Below are 22,248 nucleotides of genomic sequence, written 5' to 3'. Positions count from 1 at the left end.
GACCGGAAATGATGAGCTGGGCAGCGCCCCCTTTGGCCGGAGACCAGAATGCCCGGTGGAGGCCTAAAGATTTCAAAAGAAGTGTCAAGTTACAGGCACACATTACAAGTCTGTTCCTGAGGAGAGCAATAGAGACGTAATCCGGGCTAGAGGGGCCGGATGAGGAAATAGGATATCGTTAGGTAGCGTGGCTAGAGAGGCCGGAGGTGGGTGGCCAGAGAAATCGGGAGGACCCGCAGTCGGGACCATGACTTACGCTTATCTCTTCAAGTACATCATCATCGGGGACACAGGTACTTTGCTAGTGGGGCCATCCGCTAAACTGATTCTAGGATCTAAAGCCCAAGGTGGCACCAGTGGAGGGCGGGGCTCGTAGGGAGGCGGGGCAACCTGGAGAGGCGCTGTCGTGGGCGGGGCCAGCATGGGGGCGGGGCTGATCGGAGGTTGTACTGAAGGATTTCTTGAAGCCTCTTTGCAAGTTGGGGGTTGAGACTAGTGGGGTAGGTGGAGGGTGCAACAAGGGCTGGCTGATCCAAGTCCCTTCTCGTGCCCTCCGCCAGTATCTTTCCTGGGTTTTACGTCCCACTTCCCCTCTCGGGAGGGTGGAGCTGAGTACTCGTGTCCCCTTTCAGGTGTGGGCAAGTCATGTCTCCTCCTGCAGTTTACAGACAAGCGCTTCCAACCTGTCCACGACCTCACAATAGGTAAGGACATTCTGTCACCCACAGGAAAAGTGGATGAAAAGCGTGAAGTTCAAAGTTAGCAAATTTCAAAGTGAAAGTCAATTGGCTCCCGTTTTTAACTAGCCAAAATTTGTGTTAATAAATGCAGAGAAACCAACGGAGGCAGCCTCGTCCAATGGGAAGAGCATGAATTTGGAGTAAAAAGATTGGACTCCGAACCTCTGTTCTGCAGCCCACAGCTTAGGAAAATCACTTCTATCTCTAGCCCCCAGTCCCTCCGAAGATCAGAGAGTGGTAGCTAAGACCCTTCCAGCTGTCAACGCTATGCTCGTGAAAATGCACTCTCAAGTGATTGTAACATTTGAGACTTAAGGAGAATAAAGACGTTGCTATTTGGGTGACCTTGGGTAGCCAAGGCTCAATATGCTCATCTGTAAAAAAAGTCTGAGTATCTTTCCAGCTCAGATACGTTAATGACCAAAAAAAAACTTCCTAGTTGGTTTGTAAGAGATATGAAAGAACTTGGTGAATTCTGTAATTCAAGTTTTTTCATTTTCAGATGTGATGAATTTCTTTTTTAACTGCCTTTTCACAGTAGATTCAGAGCAATTTTTAATTGTTACTGGTACTGGAGAAGAAGGAATAAAGAGATTAAGTTTATATGACTAATGATAAGAAAACTTATAGCAAGGTAATACCTTTATTACCATGCTAAAAGAGAGGCAAAACTGTTAGGTTCTTACTAGGTGCTAATGAGATAATGAGATATTAGGTTCTTACTAAGTGCTAAGTCAGTACTTAACAATTCTCTAGTTCTGGTCTTTACTAGGAGTTTAACCCCTTTGAACTTCTTCCTCTGGAGAGCAGCCTTGAGTCTGCCCAGACAAGAGACTCTCTAACTCTTGAGTGCCGCCCTCTTTTATCCTCCCAGAGAATGGGTGTGGGATAACGCAAGGGCTTCTGGGAAAATTTACTTCAACCAATGAGCTTGCTCCTCCTAAGCATGTAAGCTCCTCCCCAGGAGTTCACAAATAAAACTCCCAGTAAAGGCCAGAACTGGAGAATTGTTAAGTACCGATTTAGCACTTACTAAGAACCTAATATCTCATTATCTCATTAGCACTTAGTAAGAACCTAACACAAAACCTTTCTTTAGCATCTATCATATAGAGAAAAGCCTCTGTATAAGCACATACAACCAAAGAAGCACAAATTTCCAGGAATGTAACTAGCAATTCTGTGGTTTGCCTGATCACCAAATGGGGTTCAAAAAAGAGACTCAGGCTCAGTTACATTAGGGAGAATAGCATTTTACCCAAATTCTGGCATGGAGTTTGTTTCTTCTGAATCTGATTTTTGTAGTAACACGAGTTGTGCACAGGAGCCCAAGTGGCTCTAGACTATGTTTATGAAAAACTGCAAGTGAGAAGAGAAATCTTAATTTAATCCTTAGATTTTTCTGTAGCTATATAAGAAAAAAAAAATTTTTTAAGGAAAGTTACAATATCCCTGGATGAAGTAGTTTAGAGTGTAGCTTGCTTTCAGCCAGAACAAATTCTTGTATTCTTCTAATTGACTGCAATAATTTCTTTTTGAAACTTTATAACTTAATTATATACACCTTTAAAAGTACTGTTGGCTAAGTCAGAAGTAAAATGCTACTTTTTCCTTTAAAAATTTGCTTCTATACCATGTGAAATGACAGAGTTTGGAGTGAAGGCAAAAGAAAATACATAGTTTGTTATCAAATATATTTAATAGCAGTACACTTCATTTTTTGCCTTGGACCTGGGAATAGCCCTCTAAATAAGAAATGTAGTTCCTAATGCAGAAACTAAGTCATTCTAGGCATTTTAGTAATAACAGAATATATTTCTTGGGAAAATACACCATATTATGTCTATCAAATAGATCTTAAGAGTTGTAATAGATGGTAAAGTGGATAGAATCCTGGGCCTCAAGTTAAGAAGACTTGAATCCAAGTCAGGTTTCAGATATTTACTAGCTTTATGACCCTAGACAAATCACTTAACCTCAGTTTCAATTTCCTCAACTATAAAATGGAATAACAACAGTAGGGACATTGTGAAGATCAAATGAGCAAATATATATTAAGTTTCTGAAGTATAATATACTATTAATGAATATTTTCTTTCTTATAATAAACAATTATTGTTCCATGAAGAAAGTGAAAGAATAAATATGTTAGGGAAAGCCCATGGTCAAAATTTTAAACCTTTTAACTTATACTTTAAAAATAAAATATAAAATGGTTAATATTTGAAAAGTAGCATAGCATCATGAAAAGAGAACTAGCCTTGGAGCCTGGAAGGCCTGGTTTCAAATCTACCCTCTGATGTATGCTGGTTATATGACTATAAGCAAATTAGGCAACCCTTTTAAAGTTTACCTTTCTATGGTAGAGGCAAATTGTCAATATGCATAAGTTGGGAGAGTTTCTTTGTCAGTAGTTTCTCCCATCCTCCCCCCTCTTAAAAATCCATCCATATTTGTTAAATGATGCCTAAGGTTAAGAAATTCACCAATTTCCACATTGATTTTCTATTTTTAACATGAGGTGATTATTACTAGAAGTATACTCATATAAATTCAAATGAGAAGGAAAAATGAAACTAAAGCCTGAGATATAATGGAACAGCTATTTAGACAGTTGCCAAGGGTACAGATATACTTGGAACAGATATAGGAAGTGGAAGCTAAAACATATGGGGGGCCAGAGCTTTGACTTTTCCTTGAATATGAGTATCCTTAATGATAATCATTATTTTCTCTGTTCTTCATTGACAGGTGTAGAATTTGGGGCCCGTATGGTCAACATTGATGGCAAACAAATTAAACTGCAAATCTGGGACACGGTGAGAGAGAACACAAAAATTCATCCCCTTCTATTAGCTAAGAATAAATGGAAAAGGGAAAAGGGTCTGAGGGCAGAGTATTTTGAGCTGAGAATAGAAGAAGAAAAAGAAGAATGCAGTTAAAGAGATGGAAAAAAAAAGGTTTCAAGTCCCATGGATTCCAGCTGCAAATCCAGATGGAAATTCCTTTTCACGATTTTTTGTATGCTTAATTAAAATCTGCCGCATTTAAAATGGCAAATACTAATGGTATTTACCTTATGGCTATATATAGATTTACATTGCCTTATTTACATATCCATTTTTCCCAGAGCATTTTCAGTTACTTGATATAGTTGATTCAAAATCTCTCTCTAAAGAAGTCTATACATCATTTAAAAAAAATTATTATAACTTTTAATTGACCGAACATATGCATGCATAATTTTTCAACATTGACCCTTGCAATCACTTCTGTTCCAACTTTTCCCTTCCTTCTCTCCACTCCCTCCCCTAGATGACAGGCAGTCTTATACATGTTAAACATCTACATCATTTTCACACTTTCTCAGTTTTTGTTTAGGGAAGCTGTTTAACTTCTATTCAGAATCTCTCCCCTTTTTGTATATTTTTAGGCTTTTAGTATTCTCTTGCTTAGCTGATTTAAGAGCTAAAACATTTGTATATTAAGAGCCTCAATCCCATGTATGGTGATCATGGGAGTTTTTCTTGAGGACTGTTCTCTTGCTGATTAAATACTTTTAGTATGTAGTCCCTCATTGTGTGAATCCTTAAAGTTCCCATTATTGCTTATGGGTGCCTCTCATTGATCAATCTGATTTTTAATTAGGATTATATTAATATATGCATATGTAGGGTTGAGTTTTCCAAGCAGCTTTATCAAGATTATTCTGTTTCATCCAGACTTTTCATCTCTCCTGGTCAGGGCATCATTATCACAAATAGTTCACAATTGAGATAATTGCATTTGATAGTCAGGTACTTTCTATGGCCTCATTAAGCCTGCATCCCTCTTAACCAATTCCTTATGTTTATTTCTAGCATCCAAATTGACAGAAACCAAACCATATCTCTCACCATATATTTAAGTACATGTGTTATTATTTGCCATAGTCTCGATAAGTGGCATTTCCATAATGTTTTGTAGAAAAATCTCATTTGGAATTCAAAACCCTATGAGGTAAATATTTTAAATAATTAAGGAAATAAAGTCAAAGAGAAGAAATGATTGGCCCATAGTCACATACCTAACATCACAAGCAATATCAAACATGTTTCTGCTTCCATTCCAAGTCCATCACTTCCACCCCCTACCCCATGTTGCATTGTATTTCCTTATTTTGCCTTCACCATGGATTCTTTTTCACTATGGACTCTGAAGCATTATTACTTTTTGACCCCTCTTTTATCCAGTTATCTCTTCATTTAGAATCTCTAACTTTTGTGTTTCCCAAACTGTGGTTCTTAACCCAGAGAGATATCCTAGAAATTCTGAGAAAATCATGTAGAGAAAAGACTTTACAAATGGGCGAAATTAGCTAAAGCCTCCCCAACGTGGATCAGATTTAATGTGAGAGTTCTATAGAATTCTTAAGTAATTTGTTTATGATGGTGTAAATAAGATTTTTTTGTAGGATAATATAGATTATAAAGTACGAAATTGAGAACTACAACTCTTTAAATGATACATCAGCAACATTTTCCCCACTAAGTCACTTACATTTAATAAACAATAATAATCAAAAATTCATTTGCCTGTTCTGGTGCTTCCAACTAAGCTTTGGAGAAATTATCTTGTTGATTCTAATAATCTATATTATCCAAATTATTCTTCTCCCTTCTAGTGATACTGTCCTTTGGAATTAGAGTAAAAGCAACAAATATATAAAATGTTCAGAGATTGATAGAGACTGAAAAAATATTCTCTTTCATATTTTCATTTTACTATTTTCTTGGGAACACTGGATGTGTGTGTGTAAAAAACATATAAATATGTATGTATGTATACTTATGCTTATGGAGTGCCTTAGTCACACAGACCTCCTCATTTCTTGTGAGTATCTCACGTTATTATTTAGAATTGAGAAAGACTAATATTTTGTCATTTACTTATACAATTAGTTTCCAGGTATCCATATAAATGAAGGAGAACTTTCAGGTTCATGCAATTTTAGAAAATAATCTAAAACTCATTTACATTTGACTGTGGTGTACATTTTGATACTTATACTTGAAATGGAATATACCTGACCTTCCACAAATAAGAGCTCATAACCTTTTTTGTGTGCTAGACTTTACAAAGCAATGTTTTGAGGGAGGTAGTGCAAATATTATCTTTATTCAGAAATGAAAACTAAGGGCCCCAAAATGAAATAACTGTGGTGATTTCCCCATAGTAGGCATCAGAACTGGGCTAGAGCCAGGTTTTATGATTCTTAATTCCACTTTCCTTTACACAATATTCAATCATGAGGTTATGCTCTAAAGACCCAGTTTGAGAAATAAAGCTCTATAGCCTCATCCTTCTAACTGGCGGCTTCCCCATTCTATCAATTATATGCTGAAAGATCTTTCCTTTAGAAGCCAAACAGCTAGCCCTGTTTCTGATTGCTTTCTACCTAGTCCTGGGACAGGTGAACCTGGACTGGAAAAATTAATTATGTATTTTAATTTTAAAAGAATTTTTCTTATTGAACCAGCTTAAAGACACAGCAGGTATTTTCAGTAGCTGAACTTAAATATTCTTGTATGATTCAGCCACTATGTGGGCTTCCTTCAAATTTCTTATTATTCTTACTAGGCTGCAATCTACTTGCTGAGAAAGAAGGAGATTAGAAAGTCAGTAAGAATTCAAAGCAGAACAAAGCTAAAATAATGACATGTTGATATGTCTATCAAAGAACATGAAATAAAAAATATGACTCTACAAAAAATATTTTGTAAAGCTAAAATGTTGGTATTAGCTACAAAAAACTTGGACAGTTTTGTAATTCACTGAAATGTTTGTATAATTCTTAGGAAAAAAATCTAATCTAGGGAAAAGAAAACTGGACAACCAATCAGAAAACCCAAATTATTCTGCAGGTGCAATAATGAGTTATTATGTTGCCCATAACAAATCATTTTGTTTCCAATGCTTGTATTGTATCTTAGTTTCTTCATCTTCAAATCATGGATAATAACATTCCTTCCCTCATGTTTTTAAGGAGCCTATATGAAGATAAGATCAGAGCTATAAAAAGCTTTTTGCCATCCTTCCTTGTAGAATAGTATCAATATCTATTAAAATGTCATTTTCTTCTTATAAAAAAACAATGGCACATTTAATCATGAGATAAACTATTCCTAGTATGTTATTTGTTATATGTATTACATGGACCAGAGTGTTGATGATATATATGATAAACCTATGATATAATTGAATGTGCAAGTGCAAATACAAAATTTAAATTCTGGTGAGGAGCCACTACCTAAGCTTTCTCTTATTTTTTCTTGCCACTAACCATGATAAGATTGTGGCTGGGTAGAACCTTTAGAAAGTTAACTATGTTTTTGCCAGCTAACTCAATTTTTTTATTATAGCTTTTTATTTACAAGATATATGCATGGGTAATTTTTCAACATTGACAATTATAAAACCTTTTGTTCCAATTTTTCCTCTCCTTCCTCCCACCTCCTCCCCCAGATGGCAGGTAGACCAATTAAATATGTTAAAGTATATGAGCTAACTCAATTTTTGCCATCAGTGTAATAGTACCAACTTGTGGCATATAATAAGAATTCTTCCATTAAGGATTTTCATCACTATCATCCTAAAAATAATTTTACTTTGGACATTGAAAGAAACAGGAGTAGAAAGGCTAAAATTGTATGTGAACTATCTCTGGATAGTCAATAACATTCCCAAGTTACTTATATCCCAAAGAGATCTTAAAGGAGGGAAAGGAATTTGTATGTGCAAGAACATTTGTGGCAGCCCTCTTTGTAGTGGCTAGAAACTGGAAATTGAGTGGATGCCCATCAATTGGAGAATGGCTAAATAAATTGTGGTATATGAATGTTATGGAATATTATTGTTCTGTAAGAAATAACCAGCAGGATGATTTCAGAAAGGCCTGGTGAGACTTATATGGACTGATGCTGAGTGAAATGAGCAGGACCAAGAGATCATTATATACTTCAACAACAATACTATATGATGATCAATTCTGATAGACATGGCTGTCTTCAATAATGAGATGAACCAAATCAGTTCCAATAGTGCAGTAATAAATAGAACCAGCTACACCCAGTGAAAGAACTCTGGGAGATGAGTGTGAACCACTACATAGAATTCCCAATCCCTCTACCTTTGTCCGACTGCATTTTTGATTTCCTTCACAGATTAATTGTACATTATTTCAAAGTCCAATTCTTCTTGTGCAAAACATATGGACATGTATACATATATTGTATTTAACATACTTAACATGTATTGGTCTACCTGCCATCTGGGGGAGGCGGTGGGGGGAAGGAAGGGAAAAATTAGAACAAAAGGTTTTGGAAATATCAATGTTGAAAAATTACCCATGCATATATCTTGTAAATAAAAAGCTATATAAAAAAAAAGAAAAAAAAATATCCAAGTAGCTAGTTGATTGCTTCTCTGAGTCTCACTTACCTCCCCCCCCCCCCATTTTTTTTTCATAGATTGGCTTCTTCCAATCCTCTCAGCCTACAAAAGAATCTTTTCTGTTTAAGAGTTAGGGGAGGGTGGGAGATAGAGTGTAATTCTGCCTCTTCTCTGCAAATAAGTTGATTTTATTTGGGATTTCTTATTGCTTTATTCGTTGGACAGGCTGGGCAAGAATCATTTCGTTCCATCACCCGTTCCTACTACAGGGGAGCAGCTGGAGCCCTACTGGTATATGACATTACAAGGTGAGTGATGGCTGGGAGGTATGGATATGGGGAAGAATTTTTTTTTGATCTTCTACAAATCTTTGGCTTTATGATTACTAAATCTATTGAAAAAGTCATGCAGAAAGAGCTTCTGCATTCTCTCTCTCTTTTCCACATGGAAGCTATGTTCCCCTTATTTTGGTCCATTTTAATCTGTTCTGATCTCTTAAGCTAGATCTCTTCCCCTCTCTATTTATTTCCATCTTGCAGACGTGAAACCTTCAACCACCTGACTTCATGGCTAGAAGATGCTCGGCAGCACTCTAGCTCCAATATGGTTATCATGTTGATTGGAAATAAGAGGTACATTTTTCCTTTGTTGAATATTAAGGAAATAGACTCTCTTGCTCTCTACAAATTTAATTCCAGGGTATTCCATAGGCTTGTTATATATTCCCTTCTAGGATTTGTATAGTTAACAGTAGAACAAATATAATACCTTCTATTCTAGGCTTGGAGATAGGAAGATATAGGTTCAAATCTTGCCTCTGATATGTACCAGCTGTGTGTCCCCAGAGAAGTCACTTAGATCTTTGAACCTTAGTTTCCTCATCAATAAAATGAGATTAAATTGGATGGTCTATAAAGTTCCTTTCAACTCTAAATCTATGATTTTCTGTGATAAGAAATTGGGGATACAAAGGCAAAACAAAACTTTTAAGCTATCCTAAGGAAGTTAGGTGACTAAGTAGGCCTGGAATCAAAGTGACCTGGATGCAAATGTGACCTCAGACACTTACTAGTTATATGACCTGGGTGCCTTAAGCCATTGAAAGAGAAAATGGAAAACCATTCAGTATCTTTGCCAAGAAAACCCCATAGATAGTATGGTCCATAGAGTCATGAAGAATCAGATACAACAACTAGGAAGCTCATAATTTTATTGGAGGGAGACAAATAATATGTACACATGTAGGTAAAATACAAAGTCTAATATTATCAGTACATGGGAGAAATCCAGACAAAACTCTGTGAGATATTTGATAAGATCCAATTAATTCCCACTCTGTTCTGGACTCTAATGAGTTTAGCATTGGTTATCATTTTACAGGAATAGGGAAGAAAGTCCCAGGGGACTTGCAAGTATTGCAGAGGCAGTGTTGTGCTGGGGAAAGGACATTGCAATTGGCATCACAGGACCTACATTCAGATCTTAACTGCCACTTACTGTCCTTGTAACCTTGACCATGCCATTTAATTTTTCTAAATTTCAGTTTCCTTATCTGTAAAACAAAGGCCTTGGACTAGGTGCCCTTCAAAGTTTCTTCTGACTTTAAATCAATCCTAAATAAACACAAATATATACAAAGTAATACTGCTGATTATACAGTTTAAGATGACATTAGCTATTTTGCCTGCCACTTCATACTGTTGGATCAAATTGAGTTTTCAGACTACTTAGATCTTTCTAAGGTCCACCTTAACTTTTAGTAATGTGAATAGTTTTCTAGCAACATCTTTTCAGTTTATTAGTTATAAATTGATTTTTATGAATCTATATGTGGAACTTCATTTATCCCTATTTTTTAATAATTAAATTTTATTCACATGTTTTGTTTTTATATCATCTACATTTCCTAGTTTATTCTCTTTTTTCTCCCTAGCCCCCTCAGGATCTCCCCTTATAATAGAAAGGGGAAAAAAGCAGGGGATGGGATGTGGAAGAGGAGGAATCATGTTTAGCTAAAATTACATTTCCAAAAAGATTGTTCCACATCCACAGTCTCAGAGCTCTGCAGAACAGGAGGACTGTGGTAGCAGGGAATCATTTTCTCAGATCTATTTTTTGGATAAAACTTGGTCAATGCCATTTATTTTGTTGTTCTTTCCATTTTTATTATTGTAGTTATTGTGTGTATCCGTTCTCATTTCACTTTCTATCAGTTTACATAAACCTTGACATGCTTTTCTGTATTTATCATTTCATATAGATCAGATTATAACATATCATTACATTCATTTGCCACATTTAGGCCCTTTCCCAATAAATGAATATCTACTTTATTTCCTGTTCTTTGCTGCTACAAAAAAGTGCTGCCATATTTTGGTGTATGAGAGGATGTTCTATTTGATTTCATTAAGGAATGTGCTTAATTGGAATTTCTCAGTGAAAGAATATGGATTTTTAGTCTTTCTCCTTATGTTATTTCAAATAGCTTTCCAGAATAGTTGGATCAGTATACAACTTCACCAACAGTGTAGTTGTGTTTCTCTTTCCAAAAACACTCCAACATTATTTCCATCTTATGTTATCTTTGCCAGTTTGCTAGGTATGAAGCAAAATCACAGACTTATGTTGATTTGCATTTCTCATTATTAGTGCTTCCTATGCTTGCAATCCTTTTGAGGATTATTTGTTCATAGCCTTTAATTTACTGAGGAATGATTTTTGGTTTTATATGTTTCTAGTGTATATATATTTCAGGTAATATTTATAAGAATCTTGAATGAAGGGGAATTGGAGAGGGAAAAGCTTAAAATACAGTCTGAGTCAAAATTCCAGAACTTAGTAACTACATTCCTACCTTATTCCTCCATTCTTTTCCTTTTTGGAGTTAAACGCAGAATCCTTTCTCCCTTCCATTCCTGTGACAAGTAACCCAACTCAGCAGCAGAGTATTGGGACTGGAATCTGTCTTGGTTTCCTCAACTGTAAAACAGGCATAATAGCAGAAATCAGGGTTGTTGTAAAGAATAAATGAGATGTTATTTGAAAGCACTTAGTGTCTGAAATATGGTAGGTCTTGATAAATGCTTAATCCCTTCCCTTCCCTCTTCTATTTTCTACTTTCTAACCTTGGACAAGGTTTCTTCTTTTTGAGCCTCAGTTTTCAAGATCATAAAATAAGTTGGACCTAATGATCACCTAGGCCCTTCGGACTTGTGTATTCTTAGTGACTTCAAGAAGTGAGTAAGCATTTATTAAGCATCAGCTGTGCACAGGAACTATGCTAAGCCCCGGGGATACAAAGAAAGGCAAAAGACAATTCATTAAGTACAGTTATATGAACTCTCTTACTACTACTTTGCATATTTTGGGTTTCAGTCTCCTATTAGCTATTGCTGTTCCATCTTACAGGGTGAAGATGATTCTTCTTGATAGAAAAAATAAAAGCAAGCAAAATATTTAATATTTCTACCCTTTATCTACCCTATATTATTTTTATCTGTTATATTCTTAGCCCAAGCTGGAGTCTTTTCCCTACCATGCCATCAGCATAGCTTTTTAAAAGTCCCTTTTATTTTTCTTCAGATTTATCATAAGCCTAAGTACTTTCTGAGATTTATTTAGTCTTTATCCACTTAGGGTCTTACTATTCTTTTGAATTTGTCCTCTGTTATCCATCTTCCTTCTGTAATGTATTTTAAAATCTGAGATTATAGATTAGTTTCCTCTTCAAGAACTAATCTTCAATTATTGGGTAATTTTTATATTATAAGTAGCTTTTCCTTTTCCTCCTCATTAGCGTTATGTACTTTATGCTATTATATAGCATTATGACTACTTTACCTAGTCAACATTTTCTTCCTGAGAACTTCTCATCCATTTTGAGCCAGCTTTTTTAAAATTGTCATGTGATCATATGTTCTGCTCTCAAGAAAAATATCACCAGCAGATGTTTGGATACTGGACATCTTCAATTCAGTTCAGCAAGTTTTTAATAAACACCTGTAACCTGCTTCCCCATCAGTTTTATTATTGACTTCTAACATTCATTCTCCATTTCTATATTCTAGACAGGTAGTCCTTTAAGGGAAAGATAGAATCATGTGGATTTGAAACCCAGCAGTAGTAATGACATGGGAATAAAATACCAAATAATTACCAAGTGGCTCTGTAAGTTTCAGTAGGTTCAGATGAAATAATTCAGATTAATTCTAAAAGAACTAATGAGTGGGATAGCAGCTCAGTTGCTGGCAACAATTTGATGTAGAAAATCATGGAAAATAGGAAAGAAGACATAAGAATAGAAACTAGGAAATTTTATTGAAAAGAGCTTCATCTTTACTTCTTGATTCAAATCAACAAGCATTAATTAAGCATCTAACACATGCCAGGCCCTTTACTGGGTGCCAAGCCTACCAAAACAAAACAAAAAAGAATCATCTCTTTATTTTAAGGAATTTAAATTTCAGTCATTTATTCAGTACTTATGTTGAAGAAATATATGTTATATACTTATATGAAGAAATATATATGTTGAAGAAATACAAAATATATGCAAAAATAAACAGAAAAATAATTTTAGTGGGAGGAAAATTAAGTGGAAAAAAAACAGGGAAGGCCTCATGTAGAAGGGACACTAAAGTTGAGGAAAACAGTTCGGGGAGGGGGGGGGGCCGCCAGATTGAAAAACAAGAACTTTCTAATTTGTTGTTATATAAAAGTAGGAACAGTTTGGCTAAAGTATACAGTGTGACAGGTGAGATAGCAGGAAATCAATCTTGGGGTCTAGATTAGAATAAAACTATGAATGCCAAACAGAAAATCTTGTATTCTATCCTATAACAAATGGAGTACTATCAACCATGATAGTAGGATGTTGAGAGCAATGGTATCTAAAATGTGGCTAGGCAGTCCAAATGGATGTATGATAAACCAGAGGGTGACTCAGATACCTTCCTCTAAGGTACCCAATCCTGAGACCTGTCTCCAATACAATCATATCTACTCTTACCTTCTAACATTTACTTATTCTATCTCCTCCCTCCACTCTGTAAGTTCCCAGCCTCTCTATATTTCTAATGTCCATCTGCTACCTAACAACTACTTTTCAGATACTATATTTATGAAATTGTGAGATTAAAAAAATTTTTTAGCCTAAGTGTAATATAGCTAATGAAATCTAATAAAATGAAATTTGAATCAAGACCTCTAACTTAGTATTACCTACTGCACCATACTGCTTCTACAATGCTAGTGAGTCCAGTGGGAATTCTATTATATTTCTCCTTGGGAAATATAAACATTTGCTTTTTTCCATTCTTGTCTTTTTAATCTTCTCCATGCTTTTTGAAAGAGTCCTGACAATGACGTGTTCTTTTAGTACCCTACAATGTATTTTATCTGGACCAAAGATTTGAGCCCATCAAGGAAGGTGCTTTTTTGTGTCTCTTGTATTTAGGCATTTTTGTTCTGTCCTTGTTTAAAAAAAAATTATTCTCCTTGGTGGAGAAGACAAGTAAAGTGAGTAGAGCAGCTTGGCCAACTGCCAATTGTCAGTTGTCATTGCGCCATCCACCCCAAGGAGACATCCTTTCACCTTTTATCCTCTTGTTTTCTCTAATGTAATTTAAAAACAAAAACCAAAAAAGCATTTTTATTTCTTTTGCTTTCCTCAGCAGCCTCACTTTATTCTGAGTTTTATCATTCCTGACACTTCTTATAAGATTATGCCATATTTTTTATTTTTATTTTATTTTTTAAAACAATACTTTTTGTTATTCAAAATACATGCAAAGATAGTTTTCAACTTTTACTCTTGCAAAACCTTTTGTTTAAAAATTTTCTCCCTCCCTTCGCTCTAGACAGCAAGTAACTTAATATAGGTTAAACTTGTTTTGCCATACTTTTTAGTCATTCTGTATTGCTTATCCTTGCTTTCATCTACTATACATTTTTTTTTTCAGATTAAAAGTGTGTCTTTAATTTGTTGTTGTTGTTGTTGTTGATGATAGTATTTTCTTTTTCCAAATTACAAAGGTAGCCTTTGGTAGTTATATTTGTAGCACTTTTTGTTCCAATTTTTTCTCCTTCCTTCCTTTACTTCCCACCTCCCCAAAACAGTAAGAAATATGATATAGCTTAAACATGTACATGAATTTTAAAATTTTAAGTTGATTATAGTAAGTTTTTTGTGCATCTACATCATTTCCTTTTTTTTTTTTCTTGCTCATGAGAATTATTTTTCTTGTGTCTTTAGAATTTTATTCTTAATTTCCCTAGGTTGAATTGTCCCTATAGAATTTGAACCCATGGGATCTTAAACGTACCTCCTTGAATAGAAATCTGTTCCATTCAAAATCAAGGTGCATTTCAGACTAATCTTGATTTTTCTCTCAGTCACATTATCACACACTTTAAGATGTTTGCAGCCTACATCCCCAGATATTGCTATCATTTCTATTCTAGCAATCAGTTTTTCCTTTTTAAGTCAAAATCGGATCCTAAATTTAATTTCTTGGTTTTTGTTTTCTTCATGTTTTGAATGATGGGATAATTATTAATGCAAGTCAAGAAATCATTACTTGCTTTTCTTTTGGCAGATAAGGCACTAGAAAAAGTATGAATTACAAAATATTCCATTCATGACTATATCATGATTCTGTGCTAGGCTTATGATCTGTTTCCTAAACTCTTATCTATTTTCTTTTTCTATATAAGTGGTTTGTAATCTATCCTGATGACAAAATAATTTCTGTTTCTGCTACCACTGATTTTTACCCAGATGTTTTTTCTCTTAGTTTTTTAGATTTCCTCATATAAATGAATATACTTTCTTAATATGAAATGCTATTTCTCTCCTCCCTCTCTTACCTAGTCTGTTTCTTTTGAATAAGGTATATCCTTCCAGAGCCATATTTCAATTATGTGTTTCACCACACTGTCTCAGATGCCTATAAGGTTAAATTTGCCTGTATGCGATAGCATTTCTAGTTCTTCTCATTTGTTAACCATACTTAATGAATTTAAATATAGGCATCTAAGACATGGGTTTTATTTCTAACACTTCCTTGGATTTTTGTATTATGAATTTCTTTGTATCTCAATTGCTAATCTTTTTCCTAGATTGTAATTATTTACTATGGAAAATAGTTTTTATACAAATTTCTACTTCCTTAACTCTTTGCTGTTCCATTCCAGGCATTAAATCATTTCCTACTAAGTGTCAGTGAATATATTTATTAATGTTTATTTGTCTTCTCAAATTAAAAACTTGACTACAAATTTTGTGTTGGGGAGAAAAGTGAAAAGTAATAAATTGATTTTGAGTCTTGCTTGGTAGCTGAGATGGTGTTATCAACAAACAGTGAAGTTAAGGAGAAGGATGAGTTTGGGGGTTTAAATATGAGTTCAGTTTTGAACAAGCAGTAAGAAATGCAAATCTAAAATATGTTTGTAGTGGCAAGAAACTGGAAACTGAGTGGATGCCTATCAGTTGGAGAATGACTAAACAAGTTATGGTATATGAATGTTATGGGATATTATTATTCTATAAGAAATGATCAGCAGGATGATTTCAGAGAGGCCTGGAGAGACTTACATGAACTTATGGTAAATGAGTAAAACCAGGAGGTCATATGTAGCAACATCAAGATTATATGATAATCAACTCTGATGGGCATGGCTCTTTTCAACAATGAGATGATTTAGGCTAATTCCAATGGTCTTATGATGAAGTGCTTTCTGCACCCAGAAAGAGGACTATGGGGACTGAGTTGTGGATAGCTACATAGTATTTTCACTCTTTTTGTTGTTGCTTGCTTGTGTTTTGTTTTCTTTCTCATTTTTTTCTTTTTGATATGTTTTTTTTTGTGTGGGGGGGGGGGTGTGTGTGTGTGTAGCATGATAATTATGGAAATGTTTAGAAGAACTGCACATGTTTAACATATATTGGATTGCTTGGTGTCTAGGGGAGAGGATGGGGGAAAGGGAGGGAAAAATTTTGGAACACAAGGTTTTATAAGAGTGAAAGTTGAAAATTATGCATATGTTTTGAAAATAAAAAGCTTTAATTTTTTTTTATAAAAAGAAGGAAATGCAAACCTATGATCTATTCTGTTCAGCAATTTGGAATTATACTTAAGAAGAGGCTAAAATATCCATCCATACTCTTATGACCCAGAGATTTCCTCTGTAGGACATATAGTTCCATAGAAATCAAAGACAGAAGAATGAACAAAACACTTACAATAATTGAAATAGTATTGAAAGTAATGCTAATTAAATTATATGAATTAATGGAATATTGCCATATCATAAGAAATGATGAGTAGGAACCATACAGAGAAGCATGGGAAAACTTAACTGAATAGATGCAAAGTGAAATAAGCAGGAATAGGAAAACATTAAACAAAGTAAGTGAAGAGAAAGATAGCAACAACAATAACAACAACAAATACCTGCATACTGTGTAATATAATGACCAAGCTTGTTCTGAATGAAAAGATAAGAAAATGCATTTCCCTCTTTTCTTTGCAGAGGGGGGGCACTTTGAGTGCAGAGCATGTATAAATTGTCAGGCCCAGTTGATATGTTAGCTAGTTTTGTTGACCTGCTTTTTTTTTTTTCCCCCCCTTTCTTTTTCATTGCTTTGGGATTAAGCAAAAGATACCAAATTTTTAAAGAAAGAAATGCAGGTTAGAAGAAAAATCAGAGCTGGATATATAGATTTGGAACTCATATGCTTACAGGCAATAACTAAAGCAATAAAAGAAGATAAGATTGTTGAGGAAGATAATTGAAAACTAAAGACAAAGTTGCCTCCTGCCCACAATTAGGTAAGAAGAAGAGATAAAGAAGGAACTATTCTAAGATGAAATGAAAGGCAGGATATTTCACCATCATAGAATCTGAGGGGGAAAGTACCATGGAGTAATAATCAAAAATCAAATGATTGGTCAAAGAGAATAAGAAGTGAACAAGGAGCATGATAATTTGTGACTTTATAGGACAGTTTCAGTAGAGGCTTGAGCATAGAAGCCAAAAAATAAGAGGTTAAAGAATGAGTAGGTGCTAAGGAAGTAGAAGCAGCAAAGATTGACCAATTTTTGTCTTTGAAGAGAAAAGAGAGGGATTAGAAGTTTTGAAAGGATTGTATAGTCAATGTAAGTTGCTTTAAAAAAAAAAAAAACTTTAGGGATATTTAATCACATTTATAGGAAAAAATGAAGAAACCATTAGGGTGAAAAGATTGAAGATGATAGATGGTGGGGAGAATTTGATAGAGAAAGAGAAGATGAGGTGGGATAAGATCAAAGGTTCCGTGAAAAAGGGAAGAAGAAGAAATAATGGGGTATGAAGGTACCCATTTTGTTTTCTAAGAATTGGATTTCCAATTCCATTCCAATTCCTATTCATTTTGCTTCTTCCACTTTCATTAGATTGTGAATTCTTTGAGAGTATAGACTGTCTGCCTTTGTTTGTATCCCTAGGAGTTAGCATAGTGCTTGGCATATAGATATAGTAAGTGCTTAATAAATATTTGTCTACTTGACTGCATCTCATTTTGCTGTAATATGCAAGAGGACATGGAGTCAAAGTAAGTAAGGTGTGGTCCTAATTTTTTACTAGGCCTGTGTTTATTCAACAGTGGAATCAAGAATATTTTCCAGGTTTTATACAGAAATAATTTTATGCAGGGAAAAAGCTACTTATGCTGCTGCACATAGAGAATTTTCTGCATGCAGAATATTGCACTGGTTTTTTTACAATTGAGATTGTACTGCCACATTGTTTCTGGAAGAATTCCCTCTCTAATATGGCTTGTCTTTTCCTTCCTTTCCATCAATTTCTTTCAGTGACCTAGAGTCGAGACGGGATGTAAAAAGGGAAGAAGGAGAAGCCTTTGCTCGGGAACATGGACTTATCTTCATGGAGACTTCAGCCAAAACCGCCTCTAATGTTGAAGAGGTATTACTCCAAAGGAAGTGGAGAAAATTATGTAGGAACTAGATAGGGCTTATCCTTACCTTTTTTCAGAACTCCCTTCACCAATAGTACAGAGTCTTAATGGTAAGGAAAGTAAATGGATTAGGGGAATAAGTGCTCTCTTTTTGTAGAATTGTTCCATTTAAAAAAAAAAAAAAAAAAACTAGTTTACTAAGTGTTTTGTTTTTTGTTTTTGTTTTTTTTTCTGCCTCAGATAACATTGATAAAATATGGTTTATGCTGCACTTTTGGTAATCTGGATAACAGATTAGAGGCTCACTGTCATCTAACATTTTCACCAGTGGTTTATAAGATAATGGACATGCTCATTCAGTTTGTGTATAATATATATCATCTCCCTTCCTTCCTTTGCAAAAATGGGGACTATGTTGGTATAACATTTCATATTCCATCAGACTTAGTTGTTATATTGGATAGTTTTGCTTAACTGCCTTTTTAAAAAAAATTCTTTGTTACAAGGAAGAAAAGTTAAGGGATATATTTGAAAATGAAGGTGATATAAAAAGCAAAATATATCAATATTTTTAAAAGTTTTAATATGTCACCAGGCTGCGAAAATCTTGGCTCAAAACTGAGGATGGTATTGAAAATCTTGGGAAACATTCTCTAAGAAGCTTTAAAAAGGACTATACAGTTTGAAACTTCTTATGATTTTCTTCACTGTCTTCTATAAATCTTCTGTCTTTAGATACACAAACAGAAATAGCTATTGCATCCTTTCTGTTATTTTTCTATATTCAGCTCTCCTTATCTTTATGCGAATTTATTTGTTTTCTTTAGGCATTCATTAATACAGCCAAAGAAATATATAGGAAGATCCAGCAGGGCTTATTTGATGTCAACAATGAGGTGAGAAGGGGTGATAGTATGGTCTACCACTGATTTATCTTATTCTGAATAAAATAGGAATTTTCCTAGAATGTAGGTTTCTCCCACCTGTTGTCTTTCTATTTAAACTAAGGCATTTTAAATCTGACTCTTCACAGGAGGACTCAAAAAATCCATTATTTGTTTATGGATTTGCTTTTTGTTTTGTTTTTATGATGCAGAATGAGTGATTGAAGAAATGAATAATCTTGGTTGCCAAACTTTACTTTCATTCACTGCTTCAAAATTTTTTTTTTTTTTACAGTCCTAGGATATGGGGAAGTCTATTAGTTAGAAAGATCCATCCTCTCCCGTGCAATCTGGGATAAAAACAGAAGGAAGAAATTCATTTCCCATATCCATTCTCCCCTTCTTTCCTTCCCACCACATGTATGTATGTTGTTGTGGCTTAAAAATTTAAATATAATAAAGGTATATGTGTGTATATGTATGTATGTATGAATAGACATATACATATATAGTCTATACATAATATAGACATACATATCACACATACACTACAAAAAAAAATCCACTAATTCTAGACAATCATATGCACATTTTTACTATGGTTAGCCATTATATAATAACTGATAGACTTTGCCACTGTACAGTATGCATCTAGAAGAAATGTTCACTTTCCAAGGCCATTCCTGCCTTTTGAAGAGTGTGATAAGTTTTTTTTTTGTTTGTTTGTTTGTTTTTAAATTTCTTTCTCTCTTTTTCTTCCTGACTCTGTTACATTTTAACATTGAGGTATGGGATATTTCTTATTTTTTCTTATAGGCAAATGGCATCAAGATTGGACCTCAGCAGCCAGCCTCAGCATCATCAGGACCCAGCTCATATCAAAGGAATTATGAAGGCACAGGTGACAGCTCTAGCTGTTGCTAATTTCTGGCCATAGTATCTGGTTCTTCTTGGAACAACCCCTTCATGCAGCAGACTTGAGGGAAGAGGTCCTGGTTGCTTTAGCCAGTGGAAGCCTCATCCCCAGGTGTGATATCCTGCCCTTCCACCCAACTAGGGAAGAATTCGTGCCCTTAACTGACGAGTTCCTCTTTAGGGACATGAACATTTCCTCTAGTTTAGGGCTCTTCTCTCTTCCTTTACCCTCCAATTCCCATCCTCATATTTTAATATCTAAACTGTTAGGGGCAAGGCTGAGACTCGCTAGAGTTCAAAGATAAGCAAACACTGATTTTTTTTTTTTTTTAAAGCACAATTCTGTTGCCCATTATGAAATGTTAACAAATGTCAGAAATCTTCTGAGTGAGCATGTCAGAGAGTAAGGATCTGGTATACCATATGGGAATAGAATTGCCAAATAAGAAATTTCAGCAGCCTTTTTGTTTCCTTCCCTTTGAGAGTCCATTTGCTACTTTTTCAAGGACCTTGTAGGGAACACATGGTTCTTATTGCTAGAGCATTTCAAAGATAATGAGCAATTTTGTATGTCTGTAAGCAACGCCTCTCCATTGCTAATTTTTATCTCTTAGGGTCCAATTTTAAAAATATGAATTTCTTAAGGCTGTCCAGGACTGATGGGTCTCTTTCTGTTAGTAGGACCTAGAGAAAACAATTTTTATTCTTGTTCTTTTAGAGACCATATGTAATCAAGACCCTCAAACAAATGAATCTTTACTATCTGACCTCGTTTCACTACAGATCCTCCAATCAAGCAAAGTTGCTTACTCTCCTCAGCTTGTTATACATGACTTTTGTTCCTTCCTACTTGCCTTTTTACCTGTAACCCATGTTCCTCAACATATCAAGTTTAATAATAACTTCTAGTATATGTCCCAAGTTCAACCCCACCAAATTCTAATCGGTGTATTATTCAGTGTCCCTTCAGCCTTCATAAACTCAGTATTATATTAATTTGCACTTTTTATTTCTTTGTAAATATATCAATTATTCATGTGGAGTATCTGTCTTCCCCACATAGAGTGTAAACCCTTTGAGGGCAGGGACCATGTCTTCTGTTGCTTTTGTACCCCTCTTTCCTTTCCAGTTCCCTCACAGTGCTTGGTATTGCACATAGTATGTACTCTCCAAATCTGACTGACTTAAAAGACATAGAACAGCCTTACTGTATGCCTTTTCTGAGGCTTTGGAAGCACCTTTTAGGAACTATATCCCAGTCTCTTCCATCTGCTAATACTGGGATCCATATTTCCACTTTTCCCTTTCTTAGGATCCATGCCCATGTGTCTTCCCTCTTACCATTTCTAGGATCTTTATACTTCCATTCCATGCAGACATATATAGGAAGGCTGACTGTCAGTAGGCAAGCAAATCAGCATGCACTTTTTGTAGTCAGTCCTCCATTTCAAAAGCATATAATGCTATCTTTCCAAAAATTTGCTCTACTCTCATTCCCACCATGTCTTCCCAATCCAGCCTCTATATCTTTCTGCTTAGGTCACTCTCATCCTTTTCCACACTGGTGCCTCATGGATTTTCTTTTACTTTTTTATTTTTGTTATTAATTTGCTGTTGAATTGTTTCATTATTAAATATATGCATGCGTCCAACCAGCTCACCTTCCATGTGTCATTTCTGATTGTAATTGTGGGAAGGCTGTGGTCAAATAAATTCCTGCCTTGGGGGAGTAGGTTAAAATTGTTTACAAAAATCTTCCTGGGACCAGGATTTGTATTGGCTGTTGGGCCTAGACTTTCCCCTTGGGAAATACTACAGATTCCTTCTCCCCTTGGGGTCAAACCCTTTCCCTCTGAGCTCTCTAGGAGGGCAGCTTGAAAGGTGCCTTGAGCTTGATTCAGCACCCTAGGAACTGACAGCTCTCGGAAGACAGGAGCGGAGTGTGGCGGCTCTCCCCTGTCGAGGGCTCTGTCCACGCGGGTTCCAGCTTTTCTCCTATGCTGGGCCGGGGGTGGGAAGGACCCGGGGTTGGCCTCTGCATGGGAGGGAGATTCGGGGTCACAATCGGCGGCTTCTTCTCAAGGACGCCACATGGGACCTGCGCGGGACTTAGGGCAAGGAGAAGCTGGAATGAGGGTTTCAAACCATATCCCCCACATTCAACCACCCCCTATTAACGAGTCCAACCCAAGATGGCCTCCAAGAAGCAAGTCACTAAGTTTTTTACTCCAGAGTTTCCCAAAAAGTCAGGGATAAAAAAAAAAAAAAAAAAAAAAAAATAGATGCTGAGGACTTCAAACCCCTGGGGACCAGAGGCTGGTGA

General features: G+C 35.4%; 1 protein-coding gene across 3 annotated transcripts; it reads left to right on the top strand.

The window, feature by feature from the left end:
• Window positions 1-13: 13 nt before the first annotated feature.
• RAB2B (RAB2B, member RAS oncogene family) lies at window positions 14-21,577 on the top strand. Of its 3 annotated transcripts, XM_074294208.1 has the most exons (8): window positions 14-293; window positions 633-704; window positions 3,492-3,559; window positions 8,397-8,479; window positions 8,711-8,803; window positions 18,023-18,134; window positions 18,954-19,022; window positions 19,827-21,577. In XM_074294208.1, the coding sequence occupies exons 1-8, from the start codon at window positions 248-250 to the stop codon at window positions 19,932-19,934; spliced, it is 651 nt and encodes a 216-aa protein (XP_074150309.1). In that variant the 5' UTR covers window positions 14-247; the 3' UTR covers window positions 19,935-21,577. The 3 variants fall into 3 exon arrangements, with proteins under 3 accessions (XP_074150309.1, XP_074150311.1, XP_074150310.1); XM_074294210.1 differs by lacking the exon at window positions 8,711-8,803 and having other exon boundaries at window positions 143-293; XM_074294209.1 differs by lacking the exon at window positions 633-704 and having other exon boundaries at window positions 170-293.
• The last annotated feature ends 671 nt before the right edge of the window (window positions 21,578-22,248 follow it).

Source organism: Sminthopsis crassicaudata, chromosome 2 (assembly GCF_048593235.1).
Source record: "Sminthopsis crassicaudata isolate SCR6 chromosome 2, ASM4859323v1, whole genome shotgun sequence".
NCBI classification, from domain to species: Eukaryota; Metazoa; Chordata; class Mammalia; order Dasyuromorphia; family Dasyuridae; genus Sminthopsis; species Sminthopsis crassicaudata.
The sequence above is the reverse complement of the archived record's forward strand: the minus strand, read 5'-3'. Positions and strand labels throughout refer to the sequence as shown.

Bases quoted from the DNA above. Each gene is read 5' to 3' on its own strand.
- RAB2B (XM_074294208.1), top strand. From the start codon at position 248: ATGACTTACGCTTATCTCTTCAAGTACATCATCATCGGGGACACAG. The intron at 705-3,491 runs GTAAGGACATTC...CTTCATTGACAG, and splicing joins TGTCCACGACCTCACAATAG to GTGTAGAATTTGGGGCCCGT. The intron at 19,023-19,826 runs GTGAGAAGGGGT...TTTTTCTTATAG, and splicing joins TATTTGATGTCAACAATGAG to GCAAATGGCATCAAGATTGG.